We start from the raw sequence: 22,342 nt of genomic DNA on the forward strand, positions 1-22,342 counted from the left end.
CGCAGGCCGCCCTGCCTTCCCCATCCCTTTTTTACTCTTCTCCTTTGCAGAGACCATAACTGCTCTGTCGGTGCAGGCGGGGGCGGGCAAGGTGCCCAGCACAGAGTTCGTCGTCCTCTGAAAGAGAAGAGGCGCCCGCGGCTCTTCGGCTCCGCTGCCAAGGGGGAGTGGCGGCGGCGTCGCGGGCCCAAGGTTGGCGCTGCCCGGACGAGCCGCGAGCAGCCGCTCCAGCTGCGGAGCCCCTCGAATGTTGCAATCTGCCTCCTGCCTTGCATCGCCTCGCTCCTGCGCCCATCCGGCCAATGGCTCGGCCAGACGCAAGACGCTGGCCAATCGGAGCGTGGCAATTACCATACCGCGGCCCAAGGAGCCAATCGGAAAGCAGGCACGCTCAAGGTCGCTGTGCCTGGGAATATCGGGAGAGGCGGCGGGGCTGCAGCCCCACAAAGCCGGAGGGACGCGGAGGAAGCATCGGCCGGACCATGGACGCCCAGAAGCACGTGGCCAACTTCGGCGCGGGACCCGCCAAGCTGCCGCTGCCGGTACGTGCTCCGAGGGGGCCAAATCCTGCAGGCGAGATGCGCGAGGGGGGAGGATTTGCACTGCGCAGCCCGATCCTATGCGTGTGCCTTCGGAAGCCCGCGTCGCCGTGGCTGCAGTCCTGTATTCACGTAACCATGGAAGCTGGCCAGGCTTGCTTCCGAGTAGGCTGGCGCTGTAAGTTGGAAGTCAGCCCCGCTCAACTTCAGGCTGCCCTTCCGATAACGCGTTGGGGGTGCGCGCTTTTTGGTGCCCTCGGGACGGGGGTTATCTAGTTCGCAGGAGGAGCTGCGGATAGTTGATCCGGGAAGAGACTTCCTGAATCAGCATTCCACAATGCCAAAAGATATTGCAAAAGGGGCGTGCTTGTGTTCTCGTCCTGAAAAGATGAAAAGATCAACAGCTATTATACTGTGGAAGCGATATCTCTAAGGGGCAATTTGCAAGTGTTTGCTTTAGGTGCAGAGGACATTCCCGCATTCTCCCGTCGGAGAGCTGTCTCGAGACGGGTATTAGCAAGTTGTAACAAAGGAGGGATTTTGCATTCGTGGTTAAAGTGGAGCCAAGGGTGAGAAAGGCTGGGGCTTTTAAAAAGTGCTGTACTGGTTTCTTGTCAAGTACGCTAATTAGCTGGCAAGTTCGCACTAGCTCGCCTCTTCCTATCTTCGTTTATCTTCTTGCTGTGCTGGCGTCTTCTATGCTGGCAGTGAACTAAAGAGCCATTGCTAACGCCTTGCTCTTTCAGGTACAGTAGTAAAGGGAAAAAAAAAAGCTTTTTCAATGCTGTCCCAGAACATCTGGCAATTCCCCCTCCTCTTTTTGACTCCCAAAGCCTTGTATTGGAAGAGTGCAAAGCGCGTTTTGTTTCGTGACTCCCACTCTCTTTAAAAGGACACATGTCTGTTTTAAAATGTCGAACCTATGCTCCCAGACCTGTTATTGGTTACCCATTTTAACTTCCTATCGCTCCTAAACAAATGCTTTGCATGGCTTTTATTACAGGATAACGTTTTGTTGAGCTGTAACACAAGGGCCATTTCAGGGGTTTTAAGAACAGTACACATTCTCTTTCTGTGGAGGTGTGTCCCAGCAGCTGTGGAAAAACTACCTAAATTCCCCCCTTCCTTTCTCCAACAGCTGTGAAAAGGAATATAGTTTGCTTGGTTTTTTCCAGTTGAAAAAGCTACTAATATCAGAGCTCAGGGAATAAAAATGCTTACCCCTTTTGTTTGTGCGTGGGGCTGGAATTAAAAGAACACTTTGTTTACCACTGCTGAATAAATGCTTTGTGAACATGTAGGACAGAATTTTTTTTGCAGATATCCTAGTTTAATGTCAGGCAACTGGAGAAATAGATTTTATACAACATATGATAGTAATATGCTGACTGTAAACTCATCTGCTCAGAAAGTTACATCAGCATCTGTCTTGATCCAATCACATATGGGAGAGGTTTGGCTCCATCAGATATAAATTATTTTTCCAGCTTTCCATAAGAAGTGCATTCCTAAGCGCTTTAGTTAGTTTAAAGCACTCTTGTGCACTGTTCTCTTTTGGACCTGAGAAGCTGCATGGAAATAGCCGGGGGGTGGGGGGCCCAGCTGCCCTGTCCTAATCAAGTAAATCAATAAAAATATTTAACTGAGGTTCTCCCTCCCCCAAAAAACATAAATCCTGGCTACACTCATGGGAAGCTGTGAAGTTGTTGCTACTTTCTAAAAGACTGCTTTAGAAGTCTGCAGCAAACATTTTCATTTGAATTAATCTTGATACATAATATTCTGATAGGGATGTGAACCTTGTGGTCCTCCAGATGTTGTGTGATTCCAACCCTCATAAGCCCCAGCTCATAGGGTCATGGAAGATGGAAGCTGTAGTCCAACAACAGTTAGAGAACCAGATTGCCCGTCCCTAATAACATGAGTTTGATGCCTTTTCTAATCAAAGGATTGTGCATTAGTGTCTTCTTGTTGTGCTGAATCTGATTAATCAGCTAGAAAGGAACTTTGATGTTCAATAGAACTTGTACCTAAACAATGGCTATTGAAAAATGCCTTTATTTTTCAGTGTTTTACTGGGAAAAAATGGTGCCCAGTGTTAGTAATGCCAGATCTGATCTGTCCAAAATGCTGTGCATGAAAATGATAAATTAGGTAATTTATTCCAGCAGTCTTTCACATCAGTGCACAGAGAGAATGACTCTGGATGCGAGGTGTTTTGTTAATAACTCATTCCCAGTGTAGGACAGTGTACCTGAAACACTGAACAACCTTTGATTGGCTGCTGAAACTTTAGCCATATTGAAATAACCATGGGCGACACTATGCATAATCCGATCCTGTTGAATCCGTCTTTTTTTAAAGTCTTTATAAGAATTCCTTTTTATAAGAAATATACAAGCTCAGAAAGCATAGCTCAAAAGTAGAAGGTACATGCCTAGTGTGCAGAAAGTCTCTGGATGTGTCTTTGGTATCTCCAGTTCTACAATAGCAAAAGGAAAAAGAAGCAAAAAAGGATTAGGTGATAGAAAACAACCTGGTATAATTATCTCTGTCCATGCTTGGATAACGCATACACTTACAAATGATTCTATATAGTAACTAGGATTTGTGAGATTTGACATTGAAATGTCCACAATGATATCGAATTGATTTCTTTTGTAGGTATTGTTAGAAGCCCAGAAAGAGTTGGTGAATTATAATGGCCTTGGCATTAGTGTTCTTGGTAAGGCACTCTTACTTATTCTTGATGTCTTTTTAGCATTTGGAGCTTTTAATTGTATTTTATAATGAACACGACAAGAAAGAGCTACACATTTAAATGTAGGCATTCCCAGTTTGAGAATTATCCTTTCTGAAATATCTCTCCAACTTTTATCCCAGCCTTGCACCAATGAGCTCTGGAAAGCAGATGTCTGAAGGGGCCAGGAGTGTTCATTTTCTCTTGAGAAACTGCAGTTGGTTCAGAGTCACCCAATGAACTTCGTAGCTGAGCAGGACTTTAAACTTTGGTCTTCCTGAGCCACCTGCAACACTCCAGCTACGGCTCTGCAACACCAGCTCTTGCTATTTCCCTTTCACTTTCCAGTGAAGTGAACTGAGGATCCAGCTACCTTTGCAGTTTCTACCCCCTATGGTACTGAAACAGAAGCTGTCACCCTGGTCTAGCAGTTTCCTCAAGGGTGTAGGAGCTCTGATGTACGTAGCTGTGCTGCCTAAAAGAGTGCTTCATTCATTTCAGTGGAGGAAGCAGACATTTGCACACAGTTCCTGCACCCACTGACCTTCTGTCTCCATTGAATAAAGGTGGATTAAAAGATGGCAATTTTATAAAGCCAAATTTATTTTAGTGATACAGTTTGTATTGTGTCATTTCTGATATATTTATTTTGTTGCAGAAATGAGCCACAGATCTTCTGATTTTTCAAAAATTGTCAAAGCAGCTGAAAAGTGCTTGCGTGAACTCTTGTAAGTGATCATTTTTATTCACATTCTAAAAAGCCTTTAATCTGAAGACATAGTAACTGTAGTACAGTTCCCACTCCATGTGTAATTTCTTTACCGTAAGTTCATCAAAGTGTCTGTTTTATTGATAAGGACGCAAGACCAAACACTTCGTGTTCTTAGAATGATTTGTTCTTAAAAGGTTGCCAGCAGGTTCAGTTATTGCTTCTAATATTGTATTGGCAAGTTCAAAATACATGTAATATTTGCAACTGTAGCACAGTACTATGGTGTGGTGACCACACAGGGTCCCTGGACGTTTATCGGTCTATTTATCCCTGTGCCACCACTGTGCTTGCTTCCCCGCTGCCACCAACCAGTTACTCTCTTCCTACTACCTTCCTAATACCTTCTGACTGATTATCTCAACTGTTTGACTGACTCCTCTTAACAAATTCTCTCCCGCTCTCACACCAGACTAGCCCAACCCACAGACTTATCTTCTCTATCTCTTCTAACTCCAGACTGTCTTCTCAACAACTCTAACTCTCTAAAAACCTCTGTGCTTAAAACATACACACTTAACTCTGCCCCCTGGGTTCCCATTGGTTAGTCATTTTAAAATTAGTTAACCCTTTCCCTATGAACCCAGTATGATGTCACACACATAGGAGGGCAAACGCCACACATGGGTTAGATGAAGATACGGAATATTTGCTCAAGTTTGCTCTGAAGAAGTCAAGAGTAGGCCTTCCTTTGTGGTGTTTTGCCAACGGCTGTCCATGCTTGAAGACTGGAGCATGTGAAGTGTCTCGAGATCCACAGGGCAGCCTAGAATGCCTCCTAGTATATCTGGGAGCGGCTTTCAAGGGATGCTTCACAAACAAGAAATGTCAAAGAGATTACCGTATTTTTCGCTCTATAAGACGCATCAGACCATAAGACGCACCTAGTTTTTGGAAGAGGAAAACAAGGAAAAAAAATTCTGAATCCAAGAAGCCAGGACAGCCAGCGGGATCACAGCGCAGCAATCCCGCTGGCTGTCCTGACTTATGGGATAGCTGCGCGCAGCCTCTCCCAGGCAGGGGGAGTCTTCATCCCCCTGCCCGGGAGAGGCTGTGTGCAGCTAAGGATCCCCCAAGAGCCGCGCTCCCTTTAAAGAGCGCGCGGAGTGTGTGTGCAGCTCTTTAAAGGGAGCGCTGAGCAGAGCCTCCCGCCTGCATTCACTCCATAAGACACACACACATTTCCCCTTACTTTTTAGGAGGGGGAAAGTGTGTCTTAAAGAGCAAAAAGTACAGTAGGTACTTTTTTGCATTTATCTGGGCTGGCTATAAATTTTGACTTCCGCAGTTCATTCTGGAACAGCATTGTAAGATTCCTCACTCTGCTAAAATTTGTTCAGCAGCACCAAGCACATGCCTAGTTGATTATCTGTAATTTTGCATTGTCATCAGTCATCCAACCGCAGCACAAGGCTTTCTTCTTCATGTTGTATTAATGTGATTGGTCCAGTAGCAGCATTTATAGAGCTTCTGGAACTTAACAACTTAGAAGCATTTTTCTTATTTTCTTTGGAAGCTGAAATATGTAGACTATTATATCTAATGCTTATTAGCCTGACAGAGGGTTATACTGAAATACTGTGTATCTGTTGAAATACTGGATAGTAACTGTTTACAAATAATGTAAAACACCATTTTAACAAAAAAGTTTCATTGATCTATAACTGATATTTTCACCGGGGATCTAATTTGGAGAGGAACAACTGTCAAATATTTTGAATCCTGAACTGATAGTATTGTTTCATTTTCCCGATACTTCTTTGCACAGAAATATACCAGACAACTACAAAGTGATTTTTCTCCAAGGAGGTGGATCTGGACAATTCAGTGGTGTCCCACTTAATCTTATTGGGCTAAAAGAAGCCAGGTGTGCTGATTATGTGGTTACAGGAGCCTGGTCAGCAAAAGCAGCCAAGGAAGCAGAGAAATATGCCAAAGTGAACCTTGTTCATCCTAAACTCTCTAGTTATACAAGTAAGTAAACTTGCAAACTTCAACGTTTGTGGAAGCTAAACTGTTGTATGTGCATTTTCTTTCCTGCTTACTGTTTCTGTTTTTCATAAAAACAAACTGTGTGTGTAATATTTACTACAATCCTAAAGGGTCCCAAAGTATGAAAACTGGTTATCTCATTACTGAAATGCAGCCATTCTTATGATTTGGCCTGGATAAGAAGCTTTCGCTGCTACTTCCTAGCCCTTGACCTTGACCATCTTTCTTAATGGTCTTTTCAAAAACTGCCAAATTTGCACTGTTGGTACCTGTGAACCCCTTCATGCAAAACTAACCGCTTCTGCACATTGCTTTTAGGGGAGGCTAAATCTGGCTGTTACACTCCCATCTTGGCCCTCCCCCCCTTCTGTGGGCACATTACACCAAAGTTATTGGACCATGTATGGGTAAAATTGTGCGTGGGAGAAAAAAGAAAACAAAAGTTTAGGAGCATGGGAAAATCAGTAGAGGGAGAGTGAGGATCAAAGCAGAAATGCAATTTGACAAGAGTGCTGGCCTGGAAGTACCCATGATGAAAAAGAATAGGGCAACTTGCTGTATCTATGAAACACATCTTGTTCTACCCATTCAACCCATTCAACAGCATGATGATATTGTGTGTCTGCTGTGCAGTGCATAAATTAGGGTTCTGCCCCGACTTTCAGAACAGCTTATGAGAATGTGCAAACATTACGTAAAGGAAAGAGACCCCTGGACTGTTATGTCCAGTCAAAGGCGACTATGGGGTACGGCACTCATTTTGCTTGTGAGAATGATGGGGAGGGTTTTTTTCAGTAAGCAGTGCAAGTAAATGCGTGTCTACTTGCAAACAAGCCCTACTGAATTCAACGAGGCTTGCTCCCAGGAAAGTAGAAGTAAGTTTAGTTGAACTCAGTGGGGCTTCTGCATGCACAGATTCCACTTAGACCTCTGAGTGGGGAAGCAGATGCAACTTGACTAGTAAATCACTTAAAATACTCTTAAATTAGGGACGCAGGTGAGCCTAGGGCTTGCTGATCAGAAGGTTGGCGGTTCGAATCCCTGCAATGGGGTGAGCTCCCGTTGCTTGGTCCCTGCTCCTGCCAACCTAGCAGTTTGAAAGCATGTCAAAGTGCAAGTACAGTCATACCCTGGGTTACAGACGCTTCAGGTTGTGTTTTTTTGGGTTATGGACCCACCGAAACCCAGAAGTACCGGAACAGGTTACTTCTGGGTTTTGGCGGTCGCGCATGTGCAGAAGTGCCTAAACGCAACCCACGCATGCGGAGACACGGCGCTGTGGGTTACAAACGTGCCTCCTGCACAGATCACGTTTGCAACCCGAGTGTCCACTGTAGATAAATAGGTACCAGTCCTGCGGGAAGGTAAACGGTGTGTGCTGCTCTGGTTTTGGCAGAAGCTGCTTAGTCATGCTGGCCACATGACCCGGAAAAACTGCCTGCAGACAAACGTCGGCTCCCTTGGCCAGTAAAGCGAGATGAGCGCTGCAACCTCAGAGTTGTCCGTGACTGGACTTAACTGTCAGGGGTCCTTTACCTTTCTTTTTTTTAAAAAAAACCTCTTAAATTAGTTGAAAATATATTAAATATATTATATGGAAGTTTATTTAATATTTTTATTAAATTTACTACTTCCTTAAATTTTAAGGCCCTCCACCGCCACAGGGAGCCTTGTCAGGGTCCTCTGCTGCTGCAGTGAAGTGCGGCACACCCTCTGCCACCGTGGGGAGGTAGTATGGGACCTTCTGCTGCTGTGGGAAAATGTGGCACACCCTCCGCCACTGTAGGGAGGTTGAAAACCAGATATCGCCCAGCCCTAGTGCCTGGTTGAGGAAGCCTGAATTATTATTTAAAGCATGACTGGTTAACCTGTGGCCTTCCAGCTGTTGTTGAACTACAATTCTTACCATTCAGAACCATTTGTTGTGCTGTCTGGGGCTGATGGGAAATGTAGTTCTTGATACATGTGTAGCTTATGCATGTCACCATGGGGAAAATGTCTGTAGCAGCAACTTCTACACAGCCATTTGCAAATGCTCTGTTGGTGTTTGGGTGTGTGAGTAGCCTGTTAAGTTCACAAAATACATTGGCATCAATGAGGATTAGCATGCATCATGTAGATCAGGGTGGACAACTTATGGCTTACTAGATTTGCTGGATCCCAACTCCTGTTAGCCTCAGCCAGCATACCAGTGGTCAGGGATGATGGAAATCATAGTCTAGCAACGTCTGAAGGGCCACAGGGGCCTCACCTAACTACCTTATTATGCTACAAAAGATTACGTTCTGGCTTGAATGTTGAAATGATTTTAAATGGTGGTCTGTTTTTAGCATCTTGAAAGGACCTGGTATCCTGTTTATTTAACACACTCTACTACTTCCATGATGAGAAAGTGTGGTGGGCGGTGGGTGTTTTTTTTGAAATTGCCCATTTCTCTTTTGTAGCCATTCCAATAATGAATTAACTTTGCTGACAAAGCAATAGAAATTTGTTGAACCAGAGTTGCTTTCAAAGTTCAATATTTAAAGGAAAGTTGTATCTCATCGGACTTCTGAATCTGCTAGCTGGGAAATGTTTCCATTGTTTCTCTCTCTGTTGCCTTACCTGTTTCAGAAATTCCTGATCCAAGCACTTGGAACCTTAACCCCGATGCCTCTTATGTCTACTATTGTGCAAATGAGACGGTTCATGGTGTCGAGTTTGACTTTGTACCTGACGTTGGAAAGGCAGTTTTAGTGTGTGATATGTCGTCCAATTTCCTCTCCAGGCCGGTGGATGTGTCTAAGGTAAAGTTCCAAAAGGGCAGTTTGTTCCTTTGCACAGAGTAACCTAATATCTCAAACCTTGGTTTGAGAGCCAGTGTGGTGTAGTGGTTAAGAGCGGTAGTCTGCTAATCTGGGGAACCGGGTTCGCGTCTCCGCTCCTCCACTTGCAGCTGCTGGGTGACCTTGGGCCAGTCACACTTCCTTGAAGTCTCTCAGCCCCACTCACCTCACAGAGTGTTTGTTGTGGGGGAGGAAGGGAAAGGAGAATGTTAGCCGCTTTGAGACTCCTTAAAGGGAGTGAAAGGCGGGATATCAAATCCAAACTCTTCTTCTTCTTCTTCAAGCTGATTCGTGTAATGCTTTTACTCACTTGTTCAATGAGCATGACTAAATTTGATCCATTAATTTCAATAGGTCTGCTCCGAGTAAAACATATTTAGGATCTCATTGCAAGTTATCACCTGAGAAGGACCTCCTGAGTGTATTTCACTTTCAGTATATGCATTGTTAAGTGATTTAGCTGGCTAATGTTTCACAGCAGTGATCTTTTCCATTATTTGTATGTATAGGAACATACACCAGTATATGTTCTGCTTATACAGTCATACCTCGGAAGTCAAACAGAATCCGTTCTGGAAGTCCGTTCAACTTCTGAAACGACTGTAATGTACAAATGAGTACATGGATTTAATATCCATTTCCCCTTTCTTTTCTCCTCCCCACTTCCAATGTCAAGTTTGGTGTAATCTTTGCTGGTGCCCAGAAGAATGCAGGCTGTGCTGGAGTTACAGTGGTTATAGTACGTGAGGACTTGATTGGCTTTGCGCTCAAAGAGTGCCCGACAGTCTTGGACTACAAAGTGCAAGTGGAGAACAGCTCACTATACAACACTCCTCCGTGCTTCAGGTAATTTTGCCACAGTACAATATCCTTCATTTTGTTAATTACTCGGAAGTTTACTATGCAGAACAGAGGTTAGAAACGTCCAGTCTGTGGGCTAAATTAGGCCCACCGGGCCTGTCCATTTGGCCCCCAAATGGACAGGCCCGGTGTGCCCACCTGCCCTATACTAGATAAAGACATGACTGGGCCAAGTGGAAGTTTGCAGACATCTGCAAATGGTGCACAGTGCTTTGCAAACTCAGCTGATGATTGCATAGCGCCATGCATGGTGTTTTGCAAACCCCAGTGATCAGCTGATTGCTGCTGATTTGGTGTACAGTGCTATGCAAAAACAGGTTATCTAATGTCATTGTGATGTCAGGCTATTGGACAGGTGGCTGTCCGAACCCACTGGATAAGGGGGATAAGGTTCCACCCCAAGCTATTCCAGAAAATAAAGCTACTCCAGAAAATAAATGTTAGTTGGTTATGTCTCAGTGACATAACCAAATTTTCCCAGTGAAATAAAATGTCAGGGTGGTATAAATTTTGGCAGAGTTCCTGCTTTTCCTGAATTGGTCCTCAGCAAGACTGACTACAGACTTGAAGATACCCTTGACATAATGCTTTCTTTGGACTTCCTATTTTGCTGGCAGATAGGCTTACACAGCAGTACTGGCTAATTCTTTGTTGTGTCCTTGATGTAGTGTCACGTTGTGGCACTGTGCGAAAACTGCAAAGATGGTCATGGGAGTGCCAGGTCTGCTTCTGATCATGGTCTGAATTGAGCCGAGAAATTCTCTGCCCATAGTTTCTTTCCCTTCCACTGCCTACCTGCATCTCTTGACTTACCTGTTTCAAGCTGAACTGGCTCAGGTGATTATTTCCCCAGACCAAAATCCCAACCAACAACCATGCCTATTCCATTTTAATTGTCATCTAGGCATCATGGTTACTAAGTGGAATTTAATTAGCAGTTCTGGATGCAAACAAGGCAAAACTGAATAAAGGGTTACTCTGTGTGTTTCTGAATTGCTGACAGCAGTGAAGTTGTGCTTTTGTTAGTAGGGTAATTAGGAGTTAATAGTTACTCAAGAGGTGAGTGAGTGTATGTGTGACTACTGAACTCTTCAGATCTACGGTGTGAGCACATGAATTATGTGAATGGAAAATTTTAGTTATGCAAGCAGTTCCTACAACTTCTTTCTGTAATGGGTTAGGAGTGTAAAACAGGCATTTTATTTTTTTCAGGCATTTAAATCCCCATTTCTAAAGGTCTGTTTCAACTTCATAGGATGTACCGATGGAAAAATGTTATGAATGTTACCTTGCAAGGTGGAGAAAAACCATATCAGATGCAGGAGTTCAAACAGATCTCTTAGTATTTAATTGTGCAACATGTGTCACATACAATAGGCTGGTGCCCCCCCCCCAACCCTTTTCCATCACTAGAAGTTTCATATAGATTTTATTCACACATGCCAAAAGTTACTTATTCGATAGTGAGTGTTGGCAGTGTTCTGGAATGCATGGAGCATTTTAACTTTATTTATTTCAAATAATTTTATATTGCCCTTTAACTAAACATTGTCAGGGGGGTTTACAACCCCATCAGAAAAGCACCATTTCCTTCTCCCTGACAAGCCCAACACAAACATTGCAAGGATTTGAAAATTTGAAAATATGGCTATGCCATATAACATGTTTGGTTGTTTCTATCTGGCTAAATAGAAAAACCAAGAAAAGCTTCTCTGCGAAGACAAAATGGGGTGTGGTGGAAGGGAAGAACACATCATTATTGATAAAGTACCTTATTTGGCCAGTGGTGAGTTTTGCATCTATTGGTCATATTTGGTGCCTAGTTTAAGTCCCTCCCCATTACATTATTCTAGTATCCTGAGTATGGAGTGAAAGGTTTACATGCATGGAAAATTATTATAATTAAGAAAAACTGAATTCTCCTTGAAGCCATAACTGCTAAATTATCAGTAGCTTGCATAATAATTGTATACTGTAGTAGGGACATAAAACTCAGGGCAGACGATTGCAAACTTTTAAACTTCATTTTTTCTTATATATTTGTAAACTAGTTACCCATTTTGTATAACATTCCATATTTACAGTGCTGTAAAATTTGTAACCTGCAAGTTGGCTGGATGTAGCTGCCTCGTGTTTGCTTCTTGAAAACAACATGTGTCTTGCAAGAGATTGACCAAACTCTCTTTCCTTTTTTCGGTAATTCTGACTGTTTCTCTTTCTTCTCTGTGCAGCCGTTAGTTGGCTGGGGACCTGACCTGAATGTCCATGAGCTGCTGTAGTGAAGCACTGAATTAAATTATTCCAATACGGATCGCTTTAACCTCCTGCCAAAAGGAGTCCTGGCTTCCTGACGTTAATCTGCTGCATGAAGATTAACAGTGCTATTTTCCCCCCTGGGGAGAAATCGCATTTCCTAGCTACAAGGATTTCCCTGATATTCAAATCTATGACTAAACCTGCTTTGGGGATGGCATGGAAGCTTGCTATGTGGCTTTTAAAGTGGGTCAGTCTATTACGCCCCCTGCCCCCACTGTATTTTTGTGGATCATAAAGGCTTATGTGAAATCCAGTACAGGATATAATGAACCAGTACCAAACTAGCTCATACAGGAATTCTCTGAGTGTGGGACACTTTTGCAACAGGTGTGCAAATGAGAAAGAGTGATGTGGAAATGGAACAAAATAGCTAAGGAACAGGAATGTTTTATATTTTAGGCTTATTGTCTGCCAAAGACTTGTGCTGGTTTGTGTTGTGGCATCAAAGTCTGTCCTTTTGTCTGGAAGGTGGATTAGAGTCCCCATACCATTGCTTCAACACAATTCACGCATTGGAACACTGATTTCTGGGCGTTCTCTGCTTCCTTAATGCTCATGGCTTTTGTGTAATGTGCTGGAAATGGGGCATGTATCTGAGTGACAATACAGATTTGTGTGATTCTGGGACCAAATCCAGGCACTGGCATAATGGCAGCTTTACAAATAAAGGGCCCATGATCCTGCTTCCAAAGTAGTGACCAACCAGAAGGTCCCTGGAGAAGGCAGGCTGCTTAGAAGGACACTCCTGCATGCCGGCTGAGTAGGGTGAATGATGCTTTTCTGCACATGGGGACAGTAAAAGATCAGATGACTTGGGTGAGCAGTGTGATATACAGTTGGCTCAGGCTATTTGCCTACAATAAACACTGTTGATTTAGCAATAATCCAGCTTGGTTCAATAGGAGCAACTTCCTAGTTAGCTGAGAATCTGAGTTGGGAATCTCTGCCTTGAATTCACAAGGTAGTCTTGGGTCAACATTATCCCTCAGCTATTCAAGTCCTTGCATTCAAAATGGCAATCCTTACAAACAACACTGTAATGTACTTTTAACAGTCTTGAGCACTATTTGAATGCTTAATATTAATAGTAGTTATAGTAAGTATGTCTAGGATTATGGCTATTAGCTTTTTACAAGCAGTTTAGTATGCAAAGTGACATCCATGGGAAATACCTGTGATCAAGCAGAATTCTCTCTTTGTAGCTAAAATCACAGACAATGCTTTGCATTCTGATTTTCATTCAGTAACTTTCTTTGGAAGAGTTTGTCAATGGCTACATGAAAGCAGCAGGACACTATTGTTCTTACTGGCTATTGCAAAAAAAAGAACAGCTCAAGGTGTAAAGGTTTAAGTTATTTTAAATAGGAAATAGGTTTGATGAAAATGTTAATGCTGTCGTATCAACAGGAGGCCAATGCCAGCAATATCTTTCGCAAGTTTGAATGGCTTCTCTGCCACTTGAGCCAAGATCCTTTAATTTGACCAGTATTTCACAACTGGATCTCTTGTTGGTTAGACCATAATTTCACCAGTCATGACAGGGCCAATACAGATGAAGAAACAATGGGAATTTTCAATTTTGCCCTAGCATTATATCTACAACCTCCAATTGTCTCTACGGTATTGTGTTCCCAGAGCACTGTTAACCAGCAGCTAGATTCTAACTACAGTGGTGCCTTGCAAGACGAAATTAATTCGTTCCGCGACTTTTTTCGTCTTGCGATTTTTCCATCTTGCGAAGCACGGTTTCGGAAAAGTTTTGGAAAAGCTTCAAAAATCACCAAAGTCTTCAAAAACCTCAAAAAAGGCTACCATACCGCGTGCTATGAGTTGCTCCTCGAAGTCAAGTCGCAACTGTATTAACGGTTTTAAGAAAAAGGAAACAAACTTGCAAGACGTTTTCGTCTTGCGAAGCAAGCCCATAGGGTAATTCGTCTTGCGAAGCAACTCAAAAAACCAAAAACCCTTTCGTCTTGCGAGTTTTTCGTCTTGCGAGGTACCACTGTAGAATACAAAGTATTTTATAGGAAGTTCTCTTGCTTTGGCTGACAGGTTTCACTTGCCGTAAAATGATGCTTTGCCTTTTTGCATGTGATTTGACTTGCTTGCTTGCGCCGTTTGAAACAGGATGCCTGCTGACACCTTGGCATGACACACGCCTGGTCTTCATGGGGCATGCCAATTTAGATTAGGTACTGGGTGCATTTGTGAGTTTATGCATTGGGGACAGATGACTCTGTCTCTTCCCTGTACCCCAACACACTCTCTTGTTGGTTTTACTTATCTTCTATGCCATGTAAGCAAAACTTGCTGTTTTTGTTATTGAGACATGAACATAGCATTGCAAATAATTGGTGCCTCTTCTCTTTTGATTCCAGTATCTACATCACAGGCTTGGTCCTGGATTGGGTAAGAAACAGTGGCGGAGCTGCAGCTATGGATAAGCTTAGCCAAATGAAGTCACAAATGATTTATGATATTATTGATGGATCCAGTGGATTCTACGTGTAAGTTGTCCTGACTTTTACCATTGTTACTGTGCAGTGCTATCTCAGAGGACTTCATCTATATAGGACTTTACCAAATCTTCCACACAAGCACATGTGGAAAACTAGCATTTCAGTGAAAAAGCTTGTAGCCTTGCTTTCTCCCAGGAGCGGCAGCTTCTGGGTGTGTGTGTGCATATTGCGAGAGGACTGTGCCAGGCTAGAAATCACATGCTTTGATGGTACGTTATCTGTAATATTCTAGTTACAGGTAGGTAGCCATGTTGTTGAAACAAAGTAAAAAAAATTCCTTCCAGTGGCACCTTAGAGACCAACTAAGTTTGTTATTGGTATGAGCTTTCGTGTGCATCTGAAGAAGTGTGCATGAACACGAAAGCTCATACCAATAACAAACTTAGTTGGTCTCTAAGGTGCTACTGGAAGGAATTTTATTTTATTTTATCTGTAATGGTTTACCTTCATCCTACCCATTTCATAACTTCTAGCTTATTAGTTCCATTTAAGTGAGATGATAGCCAGGAAAAACTTATTTTCCCCCATGGCAGCTACAGGTTTTTGCCTGTAGCCGGCCAGCTGTTTAGGAATTCACAACAAAAGTTGTGGCCATTGTTATGATGCAATTGAGCTGTATGCATCTTATCAGTATGCACTGCTGTATTTTGTGCCACGTTTTTTGATTGGAGGCTGTTTAACTGTGAAATGCCACCTAAGCAACAAAGTGCCTTACTGGACAGAGCAAAATGTGAACAGCTTTTCAGTGCGCCAAGAATCTTATTTCATCATGCAAACTTGCTACAGTTTGTTTGCATTGCGTGTCTCTGCTGTATGCTGGTGTGAAACAGTGAAATTGTTTTTTAAATGTAGAGTGCCTGTTTGTTGACTCCTTTCAACCACAACCAGAAGTGGCCTAAATTATTTAATACCCATTCTCCTTTTCAAGTGTGAATAGTGCTTTGCTATCAAATTGTGGCAATTGGCTTTTATGCATGTAGATGGCTTAGAAGTCTATTTGGGCATTCAGTGATATATAAACTAAATAATAATAATCATCTCACATGGGCTTCAGAGTTCTTGTGGTTGAGATTGTGCTGCATCAGGTGAGCCAACTGCAGGCTTGCATGTGGCTTCTTGGTAATTGCAGCTGCAAATCTTTTGTTGAATTTCTTCTGGATTTGATGAGAATTAGGTGGAAGACAAGTGTAATATAAAATGATTTGCAGCATGTTCTCCTTCCAGTCAAGCAAAAGAGTCCTTCAGCCTTGCCTCTTGCCACTCTCTCCCCTGTGCGGTGCTGCCGCCTTTTTGTACATCTGGGAAAAACAAAAGCTTCATTGGCTTTCCCCAGCTAGAGGAGCCTGTAGTGGAAAAGTACATTTCTTATGCTAAAAAAAATATGTTTATTTCATAAAATTTTATATACCACTTGTTTGTAGAAAACAGCAAAGCAGTTTAATTTTGAAAGGCAACCTGCCAGCTTCGTGTATTATTTCCCCTTGGTGTTTATTTAAAAGTTGTTCAGACACACACATACACACACATGATTCAAGCATCTTTGGCAGGTGTGTTGAAGATCTTCACACATGGGGACACATAGTCTTCTCACATGCCAAATGAACACCTGCCAAGTGCCCAGGAGCAGGGGCATGGCTGTTGCCCACGATGGGGCATGGCTAGCCTTTGCAGACGCCCCCATGCATTCTTTCAGCATAAAGGGATGAGGTCATCTGACACTTCCCCATGTAATTTCCGTGTAATTATCTTTCAGGTAGCCCTTTAGAGTTTGCAAGTACAGTGGTGCCCCGCAAGATGAATGCCTCGCAAGACGGAAAACCCGCTAGACGAAAGGGTTTTCCGTTTTTGAGTTGCTCCGCAAGACGAAAATGTCTTGCGAGTCTCACCATTTTTTTCGCTCCCCCCCTTTTTCTAAGCCGCTATGCCGCTAATAGCCTTTTAGCCGCTAAGCCTTTAATAGTCGCTAAGCCGCTAATAGCGCTAATCTGCTTAGCCGCTAATGGGGTTGCTTCGCAAGACGAAAAAACAGCTAGACGAAGAGAATTGCGGAACGGATTCTTTTCGTCTTGCGAGGCACCACTGTAGAACTGATTTCTGTGGCTGACAAAAGATTATGTCACTTAGAAACATAGGATGGTAGTCAATTAAGTTTTACTTAGTTAGACGTCCAAAAATGAATGAACATGGCTATGTTAGGCCCATTAATTTTAATAGGTCTGCTCTGAGTAAAACTTAGTTGAATACCACCTACAATTTAGGTCATTAATATGTACTCATTTGATAACAAGCCAAAATATGGCTGTAATCATATTTCTGTGAAATTTCCAGGTGTCCTGTGGAGAAGAAGAGCAGGAGCAGAATGAATGTTCCTTTCCGGATTGGCAGCATTAAGGGCGATGAGGCCCTGGAAAAGAAATTCCTTGATCAAGCTACAGAAAACAACATGCTATCCCTGAAAGGGCATAGGTAAGAGAGAAGTCTGTGAAGAGGCTTTGGCTGAGGTTGAGTTACAGTGTGACGGAAAGAGCAGTAGGAAGTGAACACACAAAAATGAGAGGCATTGTCATTTCTCAGAATTGTGAAAAAATACAAGTTGTATTAGTGCTGAAGCTTAGCTGTGCTTCAGTGTTGTCTGAAAAATCCCTTATATGTGTGACTGCACAATTTTATAGATATTTTTCAGTTTTTAAAAATTGTCAATGAATTAAGAGTCCATGAGCAGAAATGCCTTATTTGTGTATGATATTTATAGTAAATATTTGACTAAGGTGATCAGTACTGTCACCATTTCCCCAATCTGCTACTGCTTAAGCACCGTATTTTGGCCATTGGTCATCTACCAATCTAGTCCAGGGTTTCAGATGGAAGACTTCCCCAGCCCCATCTGGAGACACAGGGAATTGAACCTGCAACCTGCTGCATGCAAAACATGTGCTTTACCTCTGAGTTAGGGCCCTTGGCTTCTTGGCCTTTTAGTGATGCCTACCAGCCAGGAATCACGTAATACTGTGCTATGTGGTCACCTGGCTTTGGCTATCATGCTCACGTTCTGCTTCCTGGTTTCCCTCAAGCATCTGGTTGACCATTGTGAGAACAGTATGCTGGACTTGATGGGCCATGGGCCTGATCCAGCAAGCTATTACATTCCGTAGACCCTTCCATTTTGTTTTGGAGAAAAGCTCAAATGCTGATATAAACGTTTCTGAAAATTTAGCTTCCTTCCAGCTCAGCCCTAATTATTGCATAAATGAAGTTCTCTTCTTTCACAGTCCTGAGAAAATACAGTATCTTGATCATTCCTTTTAGTTCACTGTTGGAGCTGTATCTCCCCACCCCTGTCTTGTACTGGTGCTGGTCTTCCTGCCTCCCGCTTTCCTCTTGGCATCTGGTGTGGTGATGCTTCAAAATAAATCTGTCACTCTGGTCTAATTATTGCTCCCCTCATGCAATCTCAAACTCACAGTTCTTCTGTTCATGCACTCTTGGAAGAACAGTAGGAGGAGACTTCTTTTCAGTTTGTAGGCATCTAAAGCATTGCTGTCTTTAGAAACGATCCATTATTCTCAACAAGATGTGCATGCCTCTTGTTAGCACACACCAGCCTTCTCCATCCACATGTTATTGGACTCCAGCTCCCATCAGCCAGCTGCCAATGTGGCCAGTGGACAAAATTGGTGGGAATTATGGTCCAGCAGCATCTGGAAGCACCAGGTTGGTATAAATTGAGGGTGGGCAACCTCTAGACCTGGAGACCAAATGTGGCCCTCAAGTATTAAAGGTTTTATGATCTCTGGCTCAGAAATCCAGTGGTCTAGCAACACTTCCACTTGTAAAAGGTAAAGGACCCCTGGATAGATAAGTCCAGTCATAGGTGACTATGGGGTGTGGTGCTCATCTCGCTTTTCAGGCCGAGGGAGCCAGCGTTTGTCCACAGACAGCTTTCCAGGTCATGTGGCCAGCAGGACTAAACCGCTACTGGCACACAGAGGACCGCTACAAGTGCCAGAGCGCACAGAAATGCCATTTACTTTCCCACCGCAGCAGTACCTATTTATCTACTTGCACTGGTATGCTTTCAAACTGCTAGGTTGGCAAAAGGTGGGGCAGAGCCCAAGAGGCTCAGTGGTTTAGAGACCACAGTGCCACCTGTGTCCCCTCACTTCCGCATGTGCCAGCCTTTAAACTGGCAGAGAAAACAACGCAGCTCCTTCCCTGGAAGCACATTGAGGGTTGGTTGCACATAAGAGGCAATAAAATACTCATGGAAGCAATAAATAAATCAGTGAAGTAAGACATTTACTTGAGCAGGTTGCAATATGCAGCATTTACTTCATCTCGATAGAACAAAGGTACACTTAAAGTCCAAACAAGAGTCTCTGTGCTCTGCATGTTGCCGGTAAGAGAAGAAAAAGCAAGACTGGTTAAAACCAGCTCTCTGGGTCTCCTGTAGGAACTGCACATGTCCAGAAATAAGTTCCCACAGTCAGTATCTGCTTTGGTAGACTAAACAATCTGTGAAAGAGTTTGGATTTGATATCCCGCCTTTCACTCCCTTTAAGGAGTCTCAAAGCGGCTCACATTCTCCTTTCCCTTCCTCCCCCACAACAAACACACTGTGAGGTGAGTGAGGCTGAGAGACTTCAAAGAAGTATGACTGGCCCAAGGTCACCCAGCAGCTGCATGTGGAGGAGCGGAGACGCGAACCCGGTTCCCCAGATTACGAGACTACCGCTCTTAACCACTACACCACGCTGGCTCTCAGCTGCTTCTTGCGTCTTCTTTCTGTTTCTGGAAATGAATGGCTCTCAATCATTCCAGGTCTCTCTATCTGCCCCTCAGGACTTACCACTCCACATTTGGTCTTTAGCTGCCACACCGCTTTCCAGGTCATGTTCGCCGCTGTCCCTGATTCACAACTTGAGTGCTTTTGCCTTGCCAGAATGTTCCCTTGTACTCTGATAAGACCTCTTGCTTGCATAGTGGAGGACAGAGTGGGGTGTGTGTAGAAACTAGCCTGCTGTTCAGAGGTGGAAGGTACACTGGAGGCTCCGCCCACTTTTGCCTCTGGCCTTGCTCACCTCTGGCGTCTTTTCCCAAAAAGGCTTGCCCAGAAAAGAATGCAGCCTTTGGGCTGAAAAAGGTTACTTTCCCCTTGCTATAAATGAATGTTCTGGACTACAAAAAGAATATAGTGCACTGGTGAAACTGGGGGACGCTCCAAATGTACTGTTTCCCTGCATTTCCCCTTATTCTTTCAGATCTGTGGGAGGAATCCGTGCTTCTTTGTATAATGCTGTGACAAGAGAAGACGTTCAGAAGTTAGCAACATTCATGAAGAGCTTCATGGAGAGGCATCGGTCATGAACTAATTAATTAGTGTTGCCCCTCTTGGAAATAAAAGTGTAATGAATTGGAAGCTGGTGGAAATATTTTATATACTAAAACTTTCAATACCACAGTCTAATTTTGGAAAACCAATAAAAATCCCAGTGTCTCTTGCATCTGCCCAATATTCAAAGCGGTTTTGGCTGTAGAAGATCCAGGCTTGCTTGTCCCTGCACTTTGAGAATTGACCCCAGTGTTTTATCACAGTCCCTAGACTTGCAGTTCATTTGTGTTTTTTTAAGTGGGTAGGTAGGGAGATAATTCAGCAGCCTGAAATAAAATAAAATGTACTGAGGATAGAGGTAAAAACATAGAAAATACATTTTGGGGGGTTACAATCAAATAATAGATCTTATTCTAATTGCCCCTGCTAAAAACTTTGCAGTTCTTGCTGTCACCTTATCATCTTGATCTGCTAAAAGAAATGACACAGTAGCAATGGTTGAGCGACCTTGGCAGGGACAACAATAGAGGGGTGGTGGGTTAGAGGGGTTGTGGAGATTAGTACTGCATACATGGCAACTCCCTGAAATTGTTGTTCTCAGTGTAAGGGATCTGACAAACAATCCCATCTTACGTAAAACATTTCCCCTGGTGCCTGTTTGTTACATTTTCCTGAGGTTAGTCTCCTCCTTAAGAGTGCCATGTGCTTAGTATGGTAAGCAAAGTTAAATACAGTGGTACCTCTGGTTACGAACGGGATCAGTTCTGGAGGCCTGGCCGTATCCCGAAAATTTCGTAACTGGAGGATTGCTTCTGCGCACACGTGTGGCGCCACAGAGCGCTTCTGCGTTTGCCGCAGCCATAACCCAAATATTCCGTAACCTGGAGGTTACGCAACATGAGGTGCCACTGTATTTAGATAACATTCAATGGGAACAGATTTTATATGTTTAATAATTCCAAGTACGCCTCACTAGTGCCTAAGGGAATTACTCGCAGTCATCCTTTGTTAACACCAGGCCTTCGTTTTTGAAGCAGGAAGCCTGTTAAGTTCTGCTGACTTTGACCATGGAATTGTTAAACCCACACTTAACTATACTGCCGTGCAGTTCCATTCTCTGCTTTTAAAATACTGAACTACTTCTGACTTAAAGACATTTACATTTGGCACCCTTCCATTCTACAGCACAGAAACCAAAATCACTTTCTTTCCCTGTGCCCTCCTGCCTGTTTTGAAACCAACATTGCCTTCACGTTCACAAGATCCCACACAATTCCCCCCAATGAATGTTTTTGTTCAGGGGCCATGTCACACCTTTTGTGCCTTCTTGGAAGATGCACTCGCAGCAGAAGGAGGCCTTGCCTGTTCAGGAATCGAGGAAGCTTCCTTTCCTGAGTCAGACCCTTGCTCCCTCTAGCTCAGCATTGTCTGCACTTTCTGGCAACCGCTCTCTGGAGTCTCAGGCAGTCTCAACCCTACAGGGACACGCTGGGGTTGGAACCTGGGACCTTCTGCAAGCCAAGCAGATGCTCTTCCACTGAGCCATGACCTCACTCCCCTTTGCACATCATACATAATTCTGTTGTGTGTTTTTTAATGACCTGTACAGAGACTGTGTCCATGTAGGACACAACTGTCGTGTATGAAATGGCCAACACTCTTAACTTGTGAAAGGAAGGTTTAGTTTATCGTCCCCTTGCATTCTGTTTCCTGTTCACACTCTGGTATAACTTACCCAGCTGCCCAATAATGTTTCCCTTAAAAATAAATGTTAACCAAAACTGTTTATTTCACAAAGGCTACATTCATTAGATCATGGCATTAAAAAAAAAATAGTTCCTTTAGCTGTTTGCTTGTTTTTAATGAAATAACATTGTTGATAGAATTTGGCCACCTGATCAGTTTGTTTCTCAAGATTGGATTTCTTAGAGCCACGGTGACAGTTATCAATTTCTTGTACAATTTCATTTACACTTTAATAAAATCATCATAATAATAATAATATTAAGAACAAGCCTTTTCCTGGAGTTTTTACTTAAAAGTATGTGGGTCAAAATAGGAGAAAATGTCCTCCTGCTTTGTTTAAAATAACCAAGTTTTTCTTTGTGTATACTAAATTGAAAAATAATAAAAGTCTTTTAAAGTATCACTGGTGAATTTGATGTTGTTTGTTTTAACTCTGAAAACTCAAAATGGGATGCGAAACTATTTTTGAGACACTTTTTTAAAAACCTACCTCCTGAAGTTTTAAATCTGTTCAAAAGCATTTTATGTGAATCTGCTACCTCAGTTCAGCGGTGGACTAGTAAACTCTCATATTTGCACATGGTCTGGATATTGCTTGGTTCAGGCTTCGCCAAAGTGGTTCCCACCAGATGTTGCTGGACTCCAGCTCCCATCACCCAACATGACCATTGGTTAGGAACAATGGAAGCTGGAGGGCACCAGGTTG

The 22,342-nt window shown here is 43.2% G+C and overlaps 1 protein-coding gene across 2 annotated transcripts; it reads left to right on the plus strand.

Moving 5' to 3' along the window:
• Positions 1-232: 232 nt before the first annotated feature.
• PSAT1 (phosphoserine aminotransferase 1) lies at positions 233-22,036 on the plus strand. 2 transcript variants are annotated; one of them, XM_028748611.2, is made up of 9 exons: positions 393-542; positions 3,204-3,264; positions 3,938-4,007; positions 5,817-6,022; positions 8,654-8,826; positions 9,542-9,711; positions 14,421-14,549; positions 16,890-17,027; positions 19,820-22,036. In XM_028748611.2, exons 1-9 carry the CDS (start codon positions 483-485, stop codon positions 19,923-19,925), a joined length of 1,113 nt encoding a protein of 370 aa, XP_028604444.2. In that variant the 5' UTR covers positions 393-482; the 3' UTR covers positions 19,926-22,036. The 2 variants fall into 2 exon arrangements, with proteins under 2 accessions (XP_077792132.1, XP_028604444.2); XM_077936006.1 differs by lacking the exon at positions 3,204-3,264 and having other exon boundaries at positions 233-542.
• Positions 22,037-22,342: the final 306 nt, after the last annotated feature.

The sequence above is a fragment of the Podarcis muralis genome, chromosome 11 (assembly GCF_964188315.1).
Source record: "Podarcis muralis chromosome 11, rPodMur119.hap1.1, whole genome shotgun sequence".
Taxonomy (NCBI): Eukaryota; Metazoa; Chordata; class Lepidosauria; order Squamata; family Lacertidae; genus Podarcis; species Podarcis muralis.